We start from the raw sequence: 17,024 nt of genomic DNA on the forward strand, positions 1-17,024 counted from the left end.
GGAACCAGGTCAGGGTGCCCAGGCTCCCCAGGACTGGGACTCTTGTGCCCACAAGTGACCCACTCCACACACCCCCTTTGCCTCAGTGTCTCAGCCAAATCCCTTGGCAACAGGCGCCTAGTGGGGTGAGTTTAAGGAAGACAGGGCTGAATGTGCGAAGTCAGGACAGTCCCAGGGGCCTGAGATTTGGGACCTGTGTCAGTCTGTCCATCCTTCATCTCTTTTCCTCGATGTGTATTCCCATATCTGCTTCTGTCTGTCCGCCTTGACCCCCTCTCACTCTCACTTGACCGAATGCCTGGCCTGCCCCTGGCTCAAGCAGCGGTTCTGAGGGCACCTTCATCCTGCGGCTCCAGGAAGGACCAGCTCCAGTCAGCATCCACCAGCATCCCCCACCACAGCTGCTCACAGACACGGCTGCCTGCAGGCAGTGATGTGCTCAGGGACGGGGCGCCATGGCTGGTTGGCCCGGCTGGAGCCGCCAAGGATCATTGTTAGGGGTTGTTGTCAAGAAACCTCCAAGGGAGAGGGAGGCGTGGAAATTCAGAGGCCGAGATGGGCACGGCTGCGAGGACAGCTGAGCTCTGGAGGCTGAGGAGATGGGTGTGTACGCCAGGGCCAGGGGCACAGCTGTGTTATGGAGCCAGGGGATGCTCTCTTGTGGGTCGGCACCAGGTGGGACACTGCTGGGGCCCTGGAGCAGCCCCAGTACCGCAGCCAAGGGTTGGGGTGCCGCCTTCAGAGTGTCTGTGGCCGCCATGCCGCCCCACGATGGCGTGCAAAGACGCCAGGAGACCCGTCCTCCAAAGGAGGCAGGAGACGCGGCCTAGGGACAGACGTGGTGTTTTCCAGGGAGGATGCACCAGCTGTGCGACATGGAACCCAGGGTGATGGACGACGACATGCTGAAGCTGGCTGTGGGGGAGCAGGGCCCACGGGACGAGGCCGGGCAGCTGGCCAAGCAGGAGGGCATCCTCTTCAAAGACGTTCTGTCGCTGCAGCTGGACTTCCAGAGTGTGTATTCCGGGCGGGGCGGGCGCCAGGTGGGGTCGGTGGTCCGGGGTGGCCTTCGGCCCTGCCTGGGTTAGAAGGTGTAGGGCCAGCACAGACGGCTTGAAAACGAGATACTGAGTGTTGGTAGCACGTGAACACCTACAGCACCCCCACCTCCGAGTAAGAACAAGAAAGGGGCAAATTCTCCCACTCCAACTCTAGGAGAACTCCGAAGGCCACGCTGTCTCCACCACATCTCCACCCTGGCTCCTGGGAGCAGGGTCCCCAGCGGGGGAACCTAGGAGGGTGGTCCCATGGGTCAGGCTGCAGGGCGAGGACATGCTGGGGAGCAGCTTCAGAGAAGGGGTTGGAAACAGCAGGGACAGGGGCCCCCCAGTCCCCTTCTGTGAGACGGGGTGGCTGCAGCCCCATTCTGGGCACTGGGTGGGAGGACGAGACAAGGTAACAGAGGCCTGGCTTGCTCAAGGAGGGGGCGCAGGAGGAAGCGGGAGAGGTGGGCAGAGGTCCTGTCCCTGCTCTGTCCCGGGCCTCCACGTCAGCCTGCCGGGTCATCCAGTTGACAGCAAGGACATCCTAAGTCAGAGCTGGGGACTCGGCGGTGCCCAGGGCAGGCCCGGAGTTGCAGAGTGGGGAGGGCCCTGCGCCTCAGCCCCCTCGGCGTGAGAGGGCCAAGGGGCACAGAGCGGGTGTCCGGGCGCTCCCTGCTTCCCTGGCCCCACCTGCCGCTCGGGTGCCGTTTCTCAGGCACTGTGATGCCAGGTGCTGTTCTGAGCACCAGGGCGTCAGCTGTGAACAAGACAACCTGTCCTCGTGCCGCTCACCGTCTGGGGAGGGGGACACAGAAGATAAAGAAGGAAAATACAGTGTGTCCAAGAGGTCCCGTGTGCCCTGGAGAAAAATAAGCAAGGAGAGGAGAAAAGGGGAGTTGGGGTGTGGTGTTTTGTTGGGGGGTCAGAGGCCCCACCAAGAAGGTGACAGTTGAGCAAAAACTAGGAGGAGGTGAGGACAGGAGCCACGTGGGGATCCGGGGAAGGCGGTCCAGGCAGAGGGAACAGCCAGCCAGGCCTCTGAAGCACGGGCGTTGGGGGTGGCTGGTGTCACTCCAGGAAACCCGGCTCAGCGAGCTGGGGACAGATGCCATCTCACCTGGCCCCGCAACCGGGGCCCTGGGTCACGGAGCCGCTGTCCACCGGCCCGGGGAGGGCAGCGGCACTCTAAGTGAATGCTGAAAACGCTGCCCGAGTGTGTGCTTGTTAAAAGCAATTTTTTTAACCCCTTTCACTTTTATATTATTTCAGTTCTTTTAATAAGCATAGTCTCATTTTATAAGTTTTGGATATCATTACAAAAGCAAATATAGAAAAAAGGGACAGGTGAACAGCAGAGCTCTGGGGCTTCTAGGAAAACTGGACACGCTCAGGGCTGCCTGCCTGGCTCAGCGGCCATGGCCTCAGGCACTCGGTGACACTGGGAAGCTGTCTCCGCCATGTGAGCAATTTATCCCCTCCCCATGTGCAGACACCTGGGCCCCGTCTTTCTGTCCCTCGTGTGCCTGCAGGTGTTCCTTTGGGTATATACACCGCAGGTCTTTGCAAACAGAATCCAAGTAGAGAAACTGCAGGGTCAAAGGGCACAGTATTTCTGTCCACGAGGCCAAGCACCCTCCAAACTGCTCAACTAGCTGCCTGGCCGCCCTGAGGCCTTGATTCTATTTGTCACCCTGCGGAAGGAAGGAGGGGCCCTGCCTGTGCCCTGTGTCCTGAGCCCAGGCGTTCCGAGGGCAGCTGAGTGAATCCCTGACCAGACGGCCAGTCCCTTGCACCCTGTGGTGTGCCCATGAGCCACCGGGACCGCAGCACCGACGGGGACTCGGAGCTCCGCAGTGCTGGCCCACACATCCAGGGCCCCCGCACACTTCTGGGACATGGGGAGCTCTGGGGCCTGTCACATGGTTAGCATTGGTCATCCAGCCCCCAGACGCTGGTGCTGAAATCCCGACCCTGACCCTGACCAGAAGCAGCACAGCGTGTGCCCTGTTGTTTCAGACATCCTGCGCATAGACAACCTCTGGCAGTTTGAGAACTTGCGGAAGCTGCAGCTGGACAACAACACCATCGAGAAGATCGAGGGCCTGGAGAAGCTCACTCGCCTGGTCTGGCTGGGTGAGGCCCTGGCGTCCCCCACAGCCCACCGTGAGCCCCGGTGTCCCCCTAGTCCACTGTGAGCCTCGCTCCCCTGGTCTGGCTGGGTGAGGCCCCGGCGTCCCCCCAAGTCCACGGTGATGCCCACCAAGCCTGCCCCCAGCAAGGTTCTGGCTCAGCTTAGCCCTGGCAGCAGGAGCTCCCTCTGTTGGGAGCAAGGAAGCTGCTCTCAGAAAGCCTGGGCCTGTGCTGGGACAGCCCAGGCGGAACATTCTGCTCCCACCTGTCAAATGTCCCATCGTGGGAGGGGGTCAAGGGAGCAGCCTGGGCTCCTGGTTACCCTAGACTCAGGCTGACAGATAACCGTGGGCCCCAGATCACACCAGCAGTAACCATCTCAGCGCTAGTGTGCACTGACGACTCTGCCTGCTAAGCTGGGCCTGTGTGCTTCCTGTGTGAGGTCCCCTGACCTACCCAGCAACCCCACTGTAGAGAGGAGCACACTGAGGTCACAGCAGGCAGCGGGCCAGGAGCTCCCAGCACTTCGTCTCATTTAGCCCTCACAGCAGTCCTCGGGGGCTCCGAGAGGCCAGGGCATGCGCCCCGAGCTCCATGACCCAGAAGCAGCAGGGCTGGGACAGACCCATACCTGTCTGACCCCAAAGCCCACGTTCAGTCCCTCCTGCCAGGCTGCTTCCCATTAACGGGCAGCCTGGGGCATCGGTGCGCCTCCCAGTTTACAGAACACCCCCAGCTCCGATGTACGGCCGCCAGCCCACAGCAGCCCCACAGGCTACCACGTCACAGACCCAGAGGATGAGAGGCTGAGGGCCTCAGAGCTGAGTGTACCTGCGGCAGAGGCCGACCGCAGCCAGGGCTCCTGGCAGCTCTGCCCAGGACAGCCCCTCCCAGAAACCCACTGAGGCTGAGTCCTGGGCTTGGCCCACCTGCATCAACAGAAGACAGAGGAGAGGGTGCTGGATCAGCCCGGACCCTAAGCCACAACCCTTCTGAATGCCAGGCTTTTAGGCAAGCTGTCTCTCAGACATAAAACCGGGCCCACGGGTCCCCATGAGGTGCCCCTGTGACGCCCAATGTCCTGTGCCATTGGGTGGAGAGCCGAAGGGGAAAGTTCTGGTAAGAGGTCAGGCAACCCCCTCAGAGAGCCAGCAGCCCACCTTTGTCCAGCTCTGGCACTAGTCACCCAGGGAGGGTGGGGTCCCTGGGATGCAGGAGTCGGGGTAGGGAGAGGGTGCTGGATGGTTCAGCACAGCACCCCCGGCACACACAGGCCCTGCTGGTGGCCCCCTGCAGCCAGCCATCCCAGGGCTAAGGGTGAGCCGCAGCCAGCTAATACAGACCCCCAAAAGCTGAATGCTCACATCTCGTCCCAACTTTACATTCAGGGATGTCCTATTGGGAGCTTGAAATTGGCCACAGTGGGAGTATTTACAACAAAGGATTTAGCAAGCACTACAGATCGGGGCCTTTCCCAGCACACCTGCAAAGATTGCAGCCAGGCTGCGCAGAGGGAAAGGAAGGGGCAGGCGTGGTGTTGGCAGACTCCGGTGCGGGTCCCAGCCTGTTTTGTACAAGTTACTTCACCCTCTGAACCTCAGTTTCTTTATATGCTGTGGATCTTGGGCACACCACCAGGCCTCTTTGAATCCTCGTTTCCTTGTCCATAAGGTGCAGGTGGTGACACCTGTGCTGTGAGGATTGAATGAGGAAATGCACTGGGAGGACCTGGCATGGGGGAAGGACAATAAATTGTCAGGCCCCACTGTTGGCAGGTGAGCATCCCCTGATGTGACAAGGAGGCTAAATTTAGGTGTGAATAAACTGACTTCCTGAATCACCTTTAAATGTGACAGCTTATCTGAACACTCATGAAAAGTTCCCAGTCTGGGCCTCTGGGCCACGGGTGTTCAGGACAGGGTGGCAGCCCCAACCCCAACCAAGCCCCCAAACCTGCAGCGGGGAGAGAGCAGTTTTATTCCCAAAGATGTGACTTGAGCTAGAGAAGGTCTGACGTCTCAGCTGGGGTTGGGGCTGGGGTTTTGGGTGGGGGTGGGGGCAAGCCAGCAGTGGCACAGCTGGAAGGGAACTGTCACCCCCACCCCAAGATGCACTGCTCTGACCTGCCAGTGAGTTTCTACCCCAGAACAGGGCAGCGTAGACCTGAATCCCGGCCCGGAAGCTGAGCGGCCAAGCTGGCGAGGGCACGGAGCTGCGGGGGGACGGTCACCCCCAACCCAGGCCCAGACCCCACGGCCCTCTTCCGCAGACCTGTCCTTCAACAACATTGAGACCATAGAGGGGCTGGACACGCTGGTGAACCTGGAGGACCTGAGCCTGTTCAACAACCGAATCGCCAAGATCGACTCTCTGGACGCCCTGGTCAAGCTGCAGGTTCTGTCCCTGGGCAACAACCGGATTGGAAACCTGATGAACGTGAGCGCGGGGCCGGCGGGCGTGGCCAGTGGGCGTGGCCAGTGGGCGGGCGTGGCCTGGAGCGGGGCCGGCGGACAGGGCTGGGTTGAGGGCGTGGCCGGCGGGCCGAGGCTGAGCTTCCAGACCCTCCCTTTTTCCTGGAGCAGCCGGAAATCCAGGTTGGATGACATTTAGACACTATTCTAACCCATGAGAGCCCATCTGTGGGTCCCAGTGTGTGCCTCTGCCTCGGTGGAGTCTCCCCTTCCCTGCGCCCCACACTCTCTCGCCCCACAAACGTTTGCTGAGGGGGGATCTATTGGCCTGAGGCCTCTGGCCTGTGCTCAGTGGGCACAGAGACAGAAGGTCCCTCGGGGGTGCCCAGCAGACACCCTAATCAAGACGCAAGGAGACAAGACGCCACCCCGGGTGCCAGGGGTGTGTGTGCTGGGGGTGGGCAGAAGTCACTGGTCACTGGGTGAAGGCGGGCTTCCCCTGCACACCCCACAACAGGTCTGCAGCAGCGAGCTGGGGGTGTGGCAGCGTCTGTAAGGGTCCTGTGTCAGAGGTGACTTTTCCAGACAGCTCCTGGGCAGGACCATGCTGGGACCTGCTCCCCCAGCTGCCGGTCAGTCCTGGGGGCTTCCAGCACCTTTCAAGCTCCTTTCCCCCTTGGGTCAGTCATGTGGCTTGGGGGCCACACCCAAGCTGCACACCCTGAGCCTCGAGCCTGCTGGCCTCAGTTTCCTCATCTGTAAAATGAAGATAATGGCTGTGACCCACCTGCCAGGGATTGACTGAGGTGATGCACTTCAAGGCACTTCACTCAGAGTCTGAGGCAACCCTGCTGTGGGTGCCCCTCCCCTGACCTTGGCCGTTCTCCCATCCCTATCCCCCTTTCCGGGGGTTGCTGGGTGCCAGGTGGTCCCCCATGAATACGGGAGAAACAGGTGGAGAGAGGAAGGAAGAAGCTGCCAGCGGTCCTGAGATCAGATCTCAGTGCTCTGAGACCCCTGGACCTCGTCACCTAATCAGGTGACTTGACCCAGAGAGCCCTGACTTAACCTACAAGCCTGAGCGTCTCTGGTGGTAGCCCTTATCTGCACAGTGTCTCTGACATCTAATGACAGACTTTCTTATTTATTTCCTAAGCTTGCTTTAATACCTGTTTATTGCACTAAAAACAAGCAGGCATTTGGGCAGAACTCAGGGCACGCAAGGAGGAGCCCCACTCCCGACCTTCGTCCCTGCGTCCCCTTCCAGAGGCCATAGCTGCTTCTCAATTGCACGTGTGTCTTTCCAGGCATCTCGTGGCTTAAATGTTTTGCATGATTGTCATGTGCGACCAGATGCCCTCTCGGCGCCTGCCTCTGGTTGGCCCCGGTCCTCCCAAGTTGGCAGTCCCCCTTATGTCTGACGTTCTGGGGGGGACTTTCCCAGCCCCCTGCGAGGGTGGACGCTGAGGTAGTTTCCAATCTCTTGCCGGCACATGCAGGCTTTAACAATGCCCTTAACAGGCACTGGACAAGCCCATCCGTAAGATACGTTCCGAGAGAACTGCTGGGTCTGAGGGCGTGTGCCCTTGTTATTTTGACAGATCTTGCCAATTGCCCTCTGCAGAAGTGGGACCATTTATAAACCCACCAGCAGTTACCAGAAGGCCTGTCCCCCTCACCATCCACAACACCCTTTGTCATCAGACCTTTCTCTCCTTGATGATCTAAAAGATGAAAAATGGAATCTCATTGGAAGAGCTCTTAAAACTTAAATCACATCCCGACACCCCCACTCGATGTACACTGAGAACCCCAGTGACTTCCAGTCCTTCAGACAAGACTCAAACTCTTGGCAGCAGCCTCTGAGGTCTTAGGTCTTGTTTTGCCCCACCCTTCCCCAACCAGCTGCAGCCTCCCTGGCCTTGCTGGGCTCTTTCCTGCCTCAGGGCCTTTGCTTGTGCTATTTTTGCTTCTGGGAATACACTCGCCCCTGCTGTTCCTTGGCTGCTCCCTCAGGCCTCAGAGACCCGAGCCCTACCTGAAAACTTCCCGTCATTGTCTCTCGTGCCCCCTCTTTGAGTTCTTGTAGCACTTACGCTGAACAGTAATGATTTTACTTACTTTTTAAAACAGTCTGGCTCCCTGCCTTTAGAATGTAAGCTCTTGCTCTAAAGGCTTTGTTTCCTCTTGTTTCCCCAAAGTCCAGCACGTGTCTGAGGCCTGGCAGGTGCCTAACGATGCTTGTTGAACGAATAAACAAATGACAAAGAAATTGTCCAGAACAGCTCGTGAGGTTTCTTCTCTCCTCTTTTGCGTAGCACAGGAGATGCTGTCAAATGAAACTCTAGTGGTCTTATTGGCCTGCCCCGTTTTGCTAAGAACAGAGCAAAGGGAGAATAAACAGCGGCTGGTGGACCTCCCACCAGCTGGTCCAGGCTAACTTAGATCAGGTTCCATGTAACTAAGAGCTTCGGGCCTCACAGCACTTTGCAGCTGGAAGAGGCCTCCCCTGTGAGAGTGGTGGTGGTGAGCACAGCCGGGCCGTCTGCAGAGGGGCTGGGGGCCTCTTCTCAGTGATGGTCCCTGCACACACAGTGCCCTCGGCCTCATTCTACAGGTAGGGAAGTTGAGGCTCCCGGCTGGGAGGCGGCTGGCCCGGGGCCCACAGTGAGGGTGTGAGCCCAGGCCTGCTGACCCAAGACCTCGGTCCTGCCATCCAGCCCGGGGCCCCAGCCCCCCTCCCCCGTCCCTGCACCCAGCGCTGGTGGAGGCTGGAGGAGGCGGGCGGTGTCTCTCCCCTCCTCCTGCAGATCATCTACCTGCGGCGGTTCAAGGACCTGCGGACGCTGAGCCTCGCAGGGAACCCCATCGCCGCGGCGGAGGATTACAGGATGTTCATTTGTGCCTACCTTCCCGACCTTGTGTACCTGGACTTCCGGCGCATCGACGACCACACGGCAAGTGTCTCCCTCTGGTGTCCCAGCTCCGCGGCTCAGTCTTCAGGCCCCGGGTGTCAGGGAAAGGGGGAGAGATCAGGGCGCTGCGTTCACGGGAGAGAGCAAGGGCGGCCCCTGCTAGACCTGCGTCTGTCGGGCGATTCCTGCAGGATCCCCCGCCCGCCTGTGTTGCTTCCCCTCTCCCCCTGGTCCTTCGCTAGTCCCCCTAGACTCAGAATCTGAGCACCACGCACACCGCCCCCCATCCGCGGCTGGAAAGGCCCAGCACGGCCGAGGCCAGCGAGGCTGGGAGGGACCCCATGTCCCCTGGGAATGATGCCCTTCCTGCTCCCCCAACAGAAGGAGCTGGCGGAGGTGAAGCACCAGTACAGCACAGATGAGCTGAAGCACCAGGAGAACCTGATGCAGGCCCGGCTGGAAGATGAGCAGGCCCGGCGGGAGGAGCTGGAGGAGCACAAGGTTGGGGGGAACGCTGGCAGGAGGACCCGGCTCCCCACCCTTCCCTGCCCCACCAGGGTCATGGGGCCAATGCTGTCTTTTGATTGCAAATATGCTGCCCAGCGTAACCTGGCTCTGGTGGAGCCAGCCAGTCCCCGCCTCCCTCTGCCCGACTGCCCCCGGGCTCCTCCAGCACGCGGGGCAGAGACACTGCGCCTAGCAATCTATCAGAGTAGCCCCTTCCCTTAAGACCCCTGGGAGGTCTGCCACGGCCTCCCCATGGCCCTCCCTCCAGCCGGACGGGGCCAGCCCCATTCAGTTTTCTGCCTCTGGACCTTCCCCGCCCAGCCTTCCTCGAGGGCCAGGCGCCCACAGCCCGGTGCCCAGCACAGGGCCCCGCCCAGGGAGCCCCCGTGTCTCTGATGCAGGCTGCCTTCGTGGAGAACCTGAACGGCTCCTTCCTGTTCGACAGCATGTACGCCGAGGACGTGGAGGGCAGCAAGCTGGCGAGCCTGCCCGGCGTGGCCGAGCTCATGGAGACATATCCTTCCAGGCCCCGGGGAGGCCCTTCCACTCTGGGCCCCGGTTCCCCACCCTCGGGGCAGTGATGGGCTGAGCTGCCGGGGGACACGCCGAGTGTCTGGTCGGCGGGGCCCAGGGTGCCGAGCTGGAGACTGACGGAGGTGTCTGTGGCGTAATCCCCATTCCCCACATTTACCAGTCCCTGCTGCACGCTTGGCATCCAGGATTTATAACTTCCTCAACCCGCCGCTAGACGGATCCTGTCTTGTAGCTGGGGACACTCAGCTTGGAGAGGGTGGCTTGTCAGGGCCCCACAGTTCGGAGCTGTGGGCTGAGAACCTGGTCCTCTCTCCCAGAGGACGCCACCAGCACCTGCCACCGATTGCAGCTACGCTGCGGGCTGAGGGACCAGGACAGACTCAGGATGGGCAGCAAGTCACAGTGGCCGGGGAGAGAAACCTGCTCCTAAGCACCACTGCTCCTGAGATACCGGTGGTGGGGGCTGCCCTCCTGGCCTGTCTGTCACCCGCAGCTGGGTCACTTGGACAGAGGTGCCCCAGAGACAAAACACTGCCCAGCTTCCGGCCCCTTCCGGCCCCTCCCGGTCCCTCCGAGTCTCCCCTCTGCTCCGTTGCCTCCTCCCTCAAGGCAGCTCCGGGTCCTGAACCCCTCAGCCTGAGGTTGCCCCACCGCGTTATTCTCCAAATCCCAACCCAGGAGCTACCTCCACCCTCGTCTGCACCCCCCACCAGCCTACCTGTCTCCTGCCCCCAGCAGCTGCGAGCTTCCTTGACAGCCACACACCTACAAGGACAAGTTCGTCATCATCTGCCTGAACATCTTCGAGTACGGCCTGAAGCAGCAGGAGAAGCGGAAAGCGGAGCTCGACACCTTCAACGAGCGTGTCCAAGAGGCCGTCCAGGAGAACCAGGCACAGGGCAGACACAGGACTGCCGAGTTCGAGGAGAAGCACTTGCTGGTAGGCTTCCCCCCCATCCCCCGCCTCCTGCCGCAGACACCCACCTGCCATCGGCCTGGCCCCTGCACCTTGGGGACCCGAGACCCAGGGGCACAGTCCCCACTTACAGAGGTCACGCGCTCAGCGCAGAGCCAAGCTTGGGCTCCCGCCGGTACCACCCAGCCATGCTGGGTCACTCTGTTGACACTGTGTCTGGTGGCCAAGTCCCCAGGCCCCTCGTTAGTGAGTGGCTGGTCCTGGGGGCCGGGCTCGGACCCACGTGCTTTCCAGCCCATGGGCACCCACTCATCCCAGAGGGACCTACATCTGCTCACCCCCCGGGGTGCTGTGTGGGCCTCTCCCCTGTGTGTCTGCTCCGGGCCTCCAATCAGAGCCTCCCGAGTCGCCAGTCCCACTGTGAGCCTGGACCTCGCAGACACCACCTAATCCCAGGCTTTGTGAAGCCCAGGCAGGCTCTCTGCCCCTGCACCTGAGGAAACAGGAGTTTAGAGAATGGAAGAGGCTCACTCAAGGTCACACAGTGACTCAGACAGACCCCAGTTCAGGTCCCGCTGACTCTGAAGCCATCACTCCTCTCCAGGCCCAGTAAGACATCGTGCTGATGCACCAGCGAGCAGGGCGTCTGCTCCGACGGCCTACAGGCATGGAGGGGGCAGAGCTGACACTGGAACTTGGGCAGCCCAACTCCAGCATCCAAGTTCTTACCCACAAAACCACATTGCCACCTGTCACTACAGTAATTATAGTTACTCTTAGGTGTGGATTCCTAAAACACAGCTTTTGTCCCCAGAGTTTAAGTACCATCCGTGGTGAGTCCGAGCTGACCGACATTGAGACAAAGATAGCAGATCAGAGAGAGGACATCGCTGAGCTCTCCAATGCGCTCATGACGCTGGAGATGCAGCTGGTGGAGCAGCTGGAGGTGAGCGGGTCCCCGGGCACCGGTGCAACGTGGAGGCTCATTTGCAGGAACCCGCGCGCCAGCTGCGGCCTTCCCGGGCGCTCCCTGCTGGAAACGTCGTGTGGCTCCCGGGCCGGGCTATAGCGTCCCTGCTCATCAGTCTGGGGTTTGCTTCCAATGCTTTCCAGTCACTGATATCACAAGTGGTCCTTGTGCAGCAGGAGAGGTGAGCTCATGTCTCTGGAATGTTCTCCCCATTGGGGAAGAGCCCAGACCTTCAGCTAGAAGAGGCTTTTTTTTAATTAGACCCAAGGTGCTGTGCAGGTGCTCGAAAACCAGCGGACCCAGCTCTGGACCCCAGTCAGGGATGAAACCAAGGCTCCCCACGCTGAGCACAGGAGCCCGCGACTGAGCACAGGAGCCCAAGACTGCTGCCTGAAGCCCCGGGCGGCCAGCCTGGCTGGTGGCTCAAGTCTGCAGCGTGGTGATGACCTGACCCTCCCCGCGCTGCGGCGGCTGGGCCCAGAGGCAGCACCTCATCAGTGGCTCCTGTGTCAACGACATGTCAGCCACATCACAGGCCAGATGCTCGCCCCGCCAGGGAGGCTCCGGCTCTGCAGAAGGCTGCCACAGGGCGCCGGGAGGCTCAGGCAGCAGCGGCTCCCAGTCGAGCAGGGAGAGCTCCTTTTCAACATCAAAATTCCCCAGGATGCACAGCCAGCCATACTTGTATTACCAGCAGCCAAAAAGCTACTACATTATTTTTAGCAATCCTATATTTATTCATTACAAGAGTGTTGAGAAAAATGTAAGACTGGCTCGCCTTCAGACGGCCCTGACTCATGGACGGTCTGAGCCCTGTAGTCTGCGGTGGGTCAGGGCCTGACCATCCTGCAGGCTCACCAGGTGGCAGCCACCACCATGGCGTAGGGGAGCCCGGCTGAGCGCTGGGATGCCGCAGTGCAGGGGTGCCCTCGAGGAGGGAGGCGGGAGCCCTGCTGGCAGCCACACGTGCGTCTAGGGGAACAGCCAGCATTACCAAGAGTTTCCTCTCCACCAGGCACCTTGCCAAGCATTTTGGGTGAAGACCCCATTTATGCTTCACTGCAACCTCCTGAGACATGAACTGTGCAAAGGAAACCCATTTTATAGATGAAGACATCAAGGCCCCAGGAAGTTAGCCAACATTCCCAGAGTTCACACGGTGGTGGAGCTGGCAGGCAGCCTAGCTCTTAGCAACTCCCTCCTGTTTCTCTGGAGGTGAGGGAGGCAGATGCCACTGAGAAGCCCAGAGGAAGGGGAAGCTCTGTGTGCGTGTTGTGTGGGGACGACCAAGACAGGTGTTCCTGCAGAGACAGCAGTGCGTGCAAAGGCCTGGAGAAGGCACTGCACTAAACCTCCAGGGTGCTGAGCGAGGCACAATGGCTGGAGAGTAACGGCTGTGGAGAGCGGTCAGGACACAGCGTGCACCTGGTATGGTCGGGGGGGTGTCTTTACCCTTAAGGTCTGCAGTCAGAGGAGGTGCCCGCTAAGTTGTAAGGAGCAGCTTCTGCTTTGGCGCTAGGTCAATGGAGTTCGTGTCTGAATATACATGACAGCTGTGTTCTTTATTGTTTCCAGGAGACTATAAACATGTTTGAAAGGAACATTGTCGATCTGGTGGAACTCTTTATTGAAAATGTCCAAAGCCTATATCCTTTCCTCGGTGACCCTCCTGGGGAGGTGCTGTGGGCCCAGGGGGCTCTCCTGGCCTGGCCAGTGTCCCCGGCCTCCAGTAGGCTGGGGGAGGCACCTGCACGTGTAACAAAAGGCCCAGAGGGGAGTGCACCTGCACCGGCTAAGCAGGATGCGCCTTCCTGGTGGCCACGGTGGGGTGTCGAGCCTGCCAGTGCCCCAGACGTGCTGGCAGAGACAGCAACAAATCGGCATTTCATCACCAGACCTCGCTTTTTACCAGAAGTGCCTGTGCCCCGTTTGATTTACGGAAGATCTATATCTGTACCAAGAGGAGATTAGCAGGATCCTCTTTAGAGGGAATCTCTACCTTTGAAGAAGAAACCTCCAGGTTTTCACCAAGGAAATAGCCCACCTTCAGAGGATGGAGGTTTGACAACCAGTTGGAAAGTTCAAGGATAGCTTCCTGACCCTCAGCACAACAGCGCCTGGTTAGAGTGGACTCTAACTAGTTACTAGAGTGGCTCTGTGGGCCACTGTTCGCAGCAGAAGTTCTGGCATGTTTGTTCCCAAATGCCTGACCTCACCAGAAGACCAGACCCCAGACTCCCCCCGGCCCCTGTGCTGCAGGTGCACATGCCCTGGGGGAGGGCCGGCCTTGGTGCTGAAGACACTGACAAATCATTTATAACGAGGTCGATGGTCAGGTTAGAGGCCGACATTTGGGGCGTGACCAACCTTCTGCCACGGGAAGTCAGGGCCCTAAAGTTCACCCTAGAAGTCACCCCAGTCCTGCCCTCCTGGGCCCAGAGTCCCACAGGGACACAGAGGTATGAAGGCAGCTACCTGAGGAAGGTCCACTAGGTGAGGACCTGGGGGTGGGCCAGAGGGACCGGCTGGGAACGTGGGAGGACATCCAGGCCCAGAGAATGGGGAGCGGTGGTTTTAAGAGGGGGTCTTTGGGTCACAACAGAGGGCGGGGAGCGCGCAGAAAGGGCTGGAGGGGAGATACGGCGGCGAGGAGGGACCCCGAGGGGTGTGAGGCAGGTGTGGCGGTGAAGAGAGGATGCCCGGGGGCCCTCGGGCTCCGCCCAGCACAGGGGAGGGGAGCCCAGCCTGCTCGCTCGACCCTGGTCACGGCTTAACTCACGCCGCACAATGGCTCAGTGCCGGGACCTAGAGAACCACCACCACGAGAAGCTCCTGGAGATCGCCATCAACATCTTGGAGAAGATAGTCAAGGGTGAGCTGGACGAGGACCTGCCAGACGACGTGCGCGCGGTGAGCGCGACTGGCGTGGGCGGGGTTGTGTCCTGGTGGGCGTGGCCGTGGCGGGGCGGGCGGGGAGACGCATCCCCCTCCAGCCTCGGTTTCCTCATCTGCGAAGGGACAGTAACCCCCTTTGCAGGGCGGTCGGCGGGTGAAGGAAGCTAACAAATGAGGCATCTGTGGGCACTAGGGGGCCCAGCTAGGGAGCTGTGATAACCGAGTGCTTTCAACTTACCCACAGGCTGGCTTCCAAAAGCTCACTTCTGTGGGGCTTCCGGCACTTCCTAAGAGAGACCACTACAAATAGAGGTTAAGGCCTGAGGCTTCCCCGAAGGCCATCTCAGCCCCCGAGTCTGGCTGGCGAGCAGCACTGCTGGGGTCTCTGACCACCCCCCCAGTGATGAATGGCTGTGGTCGCAGTCAGCTCCGCCCACGTCTGCTCGCTCGCTTGTGGGGCTCGGGGTCTCCCACGCTGGGGGCCAGCAGCAGGTGTGCTGTGTCTCTGGGAAGGGTGCCTGCTCTCCTTCCTTCACCATACACTACCCCGTTCTCACCTCCCTCCACCTCCACGTCCCACCAAGTCAAGCTCCCAGCACCTTTTGCGGGCCCACTGGCCTTCCTGCCCTCCTCCACGAGGTCAGACACTTTGAAAGCCCAAACTGCATCCCAAGCTTTGCACAACACACCCTGGTGGCTTCCCAGGGCTCCTGGAGTAATTCGTCACCGTGGTCCCAGACAGTGGTGCCCGCCACCCTTGTTTGCTCCTCTCAGCGCTGTTCTGGGCGCAGACACGCCCTTCCGCCAGGCCTAGCTCCTCATCATTAGACCTCAGCTCAAACGTCAGCTCTTTGGGGAGCCTTCCCTCATCACCTTCCGGAACACCCACCGTCTCCCCATCACAGTCCAGGCTGTCGTGTTTATGTTGATTTGCTCATAGGACTGTTCACACCGACACAGTAAGACAGGCGCCACTGAGGCTCCCTTTCACAGAAGAGGAAACTGAGGCACAGAGATGAGAGTCACCAGCCCACTGACACCCAGCGAGCGTCTCAGTGGTGGAGCTTGAACACGGCAGCCTAGAGCAGGACAGGTGTTCAGATGAGGGACTAGGGCCCCTGGTTTCTGCTTCTGTTATCGACAAGCACGTCGTAACAAGTCACGCTGACGACACCGCTCTGAACAGCCCTCACTTGCAGTTTCCCCCAAATGCACTTGACTGAAGAATACTTTTCGCAGAGATACTAACATCTCAAGATTCCACAGGCCATACTTTGGAGACGATTAGGTAACCACTCCTGAGGACAGACAAACCCACCCACACCCTCTCGACAACACCCTCGGGTCCTTGGTGACACCTGACTCAGGCGTGAACACCTGGAACCTGGTGGGGGTTGCCTCGCACATCACTGTACACAGCAGGGAACCAGGTGCGAACAAGGGGGCAGGGGCCCACGGGGAGCCCTGGTCCCCCTAGGTCTACATGAGGGGCAGTGGAGGGACCCATCGGTTTGTGGGGCCTTCTGTCCCCAGAGCAGCCCGAGCCCCGGGCTTCCCACCCGACGGGCAGATCTCAGGTAGGTCGGACCTGAGAACCACGGTCAGGACACCCAGAGCAGCCATCTGCCTCCTCCCTGGAAAGCTCGCTCCCAGACTCGAGGACTGCCCAGTGGCCGCTGGCCTCTGCCACGCTGGGGTGTGTGGTCCCAAAGACAAGCTGATGGGCCGTGAGGCAGCGACTGGTTCACGGCCTGCCTCTGTGCTCAGGGCAGGGCCCTAGTCCTCACGGGCTCCTTCCCACTCCCAGCTCTTTGTCGACAAAGACACGATTGTTAATGCGGTCGGGGCATCCCACGACATGCACCTGCTGAAGATCGACAACCGGGAGGACGAGCTGGTGACCCGGGTCAACTCTTGGTGCACACACCTGGTGGACAAGGTGAGCGAGCGCACTTCCTCAGCAGGACGGAGGGGAGGGCACGGCTGCCGACACCAGCCCGGAGGCTGGGAGAGAGGGACAGACAGACGGACAGGGCCATTTCAGGAACTGCTTCTCCCTAGACGGACTCAGTAAGAGGTTCTTGAGTCCTCTGCCTGATGGGTGCCGGGCCGTGGTCTCTCCCCTCAGATTCACAAGGACGAGATGACAAGGAATCGCAGGCGCGTAAAGGAGATTAACCAGTACGGGGACCACGTGCAGGGTGAGCTGGACAGCCTGGAGTGTGGTGACATCCTGGACTAGTGCTGCGGCCATGCCAGCCTTCCCCACAAGAGGGGACGTGCAGATGCACAGAGAAATAAAGGATTGGGTCACCTTTCTTCTTCTTTAAAAAAGTAACCGGCATTCATGTCCACGTTTGGGCAGCTGGTGCCAGCTCAGAGCGATGTCCCAGGGCCAGGCTCCCAGCCATCCTGCCGCACCCAGGGCAGGAGGCCGCTGGCTGCTGGGGGGCAGAATGACGTGCACTCAGCCCCTGTCCCAGTCAGCCCACCCAGGTGGAAGCCGCAGGGATGCGAGACCCTTTGGAGAGCACAGCCAGGTGTCATCCATCATCCGTGAAGTGGGGACGTGACGGTACCTCCTCTGAGCACAGTCAGAGGGTGGGGAGAGGGGTGCTGGGCAAGGATGGGGGGGCCTGCGAGCCTGGGCGCCTGAAACTCACAGACCCCTCCCGCTCCACCCTGGGCCCAGGCACCAGGAGA

The 17,024-nt window shown here is 60.2% G+C and overlaps 1 protein-coding gene across 5 annotated transcripts; it reads left to right on the forward strand.

Annotated features, from left to right (window-relative positions):
* The first annotated feature begins 436 nt into the window (after positions 1-436).
* DRC3 (dynein regulatory complex subunit 3) lies at positions 437-16,659 on the forward strand. Of its 5 annotated transcripts, none has more exons than XM_074341978.1 (12): positions 441-1,014; positions 3,060-3,176; positions 5,320-5,609; positions 8,395-8,541; positions 8,881-9,000; positions 9,452-9,518; positions 10,302-10,480; positions 11,271-11,402; positions 13,002-13,072; positions 14,213-14,336; positions 16,129-16,260; positions 16,450-16,659. In XM_074341978.1, exons 1-12 carry the CDS (start codon positions 858-860, stop codon positions 16,561-16,563), a joined length of 1,650 nt encoding a protein of 549 aa, XP_074198079.1. In that variant the 5' UTR covers positions 441-857; the 3' UTR covers positions 16,564-16,659. The 5 variants fall into 5 exon arrangements, 4 of the variants coding, with proteins under 4 accessions (XP_074198081.1, XP_074198079.1, XP_074198078.1 ...); XM_074341977.1 differs by having other exon boundaries at positions 444-1,014; positions 9,408-9,518; positions 10,304-10,480; XM_074341979.1 differs by having other exon boundaries at positions 448-1,014; positions 5,443-5,609; positions 9,408-9,518; positions 10,304-10,480.
* Positions 16,660-17,024: the final 365 nt, after the last annotated feature.

Source organism: Camelus bactrianus, chromosome 16, assembly GCF_048773025.1.
Source record: "Camelus bactrianus isolate YW-2024 breed Bactrian camel chromosome 16, ASM4877302v1, whole genome shotgun sequence".
Classification (NCBI taxonomy): Eukaryota; Metazoa; Chordata; class Mammalia; order Artiodactyla; family Camelidae; genus Camelus; species Camelus bactrianus.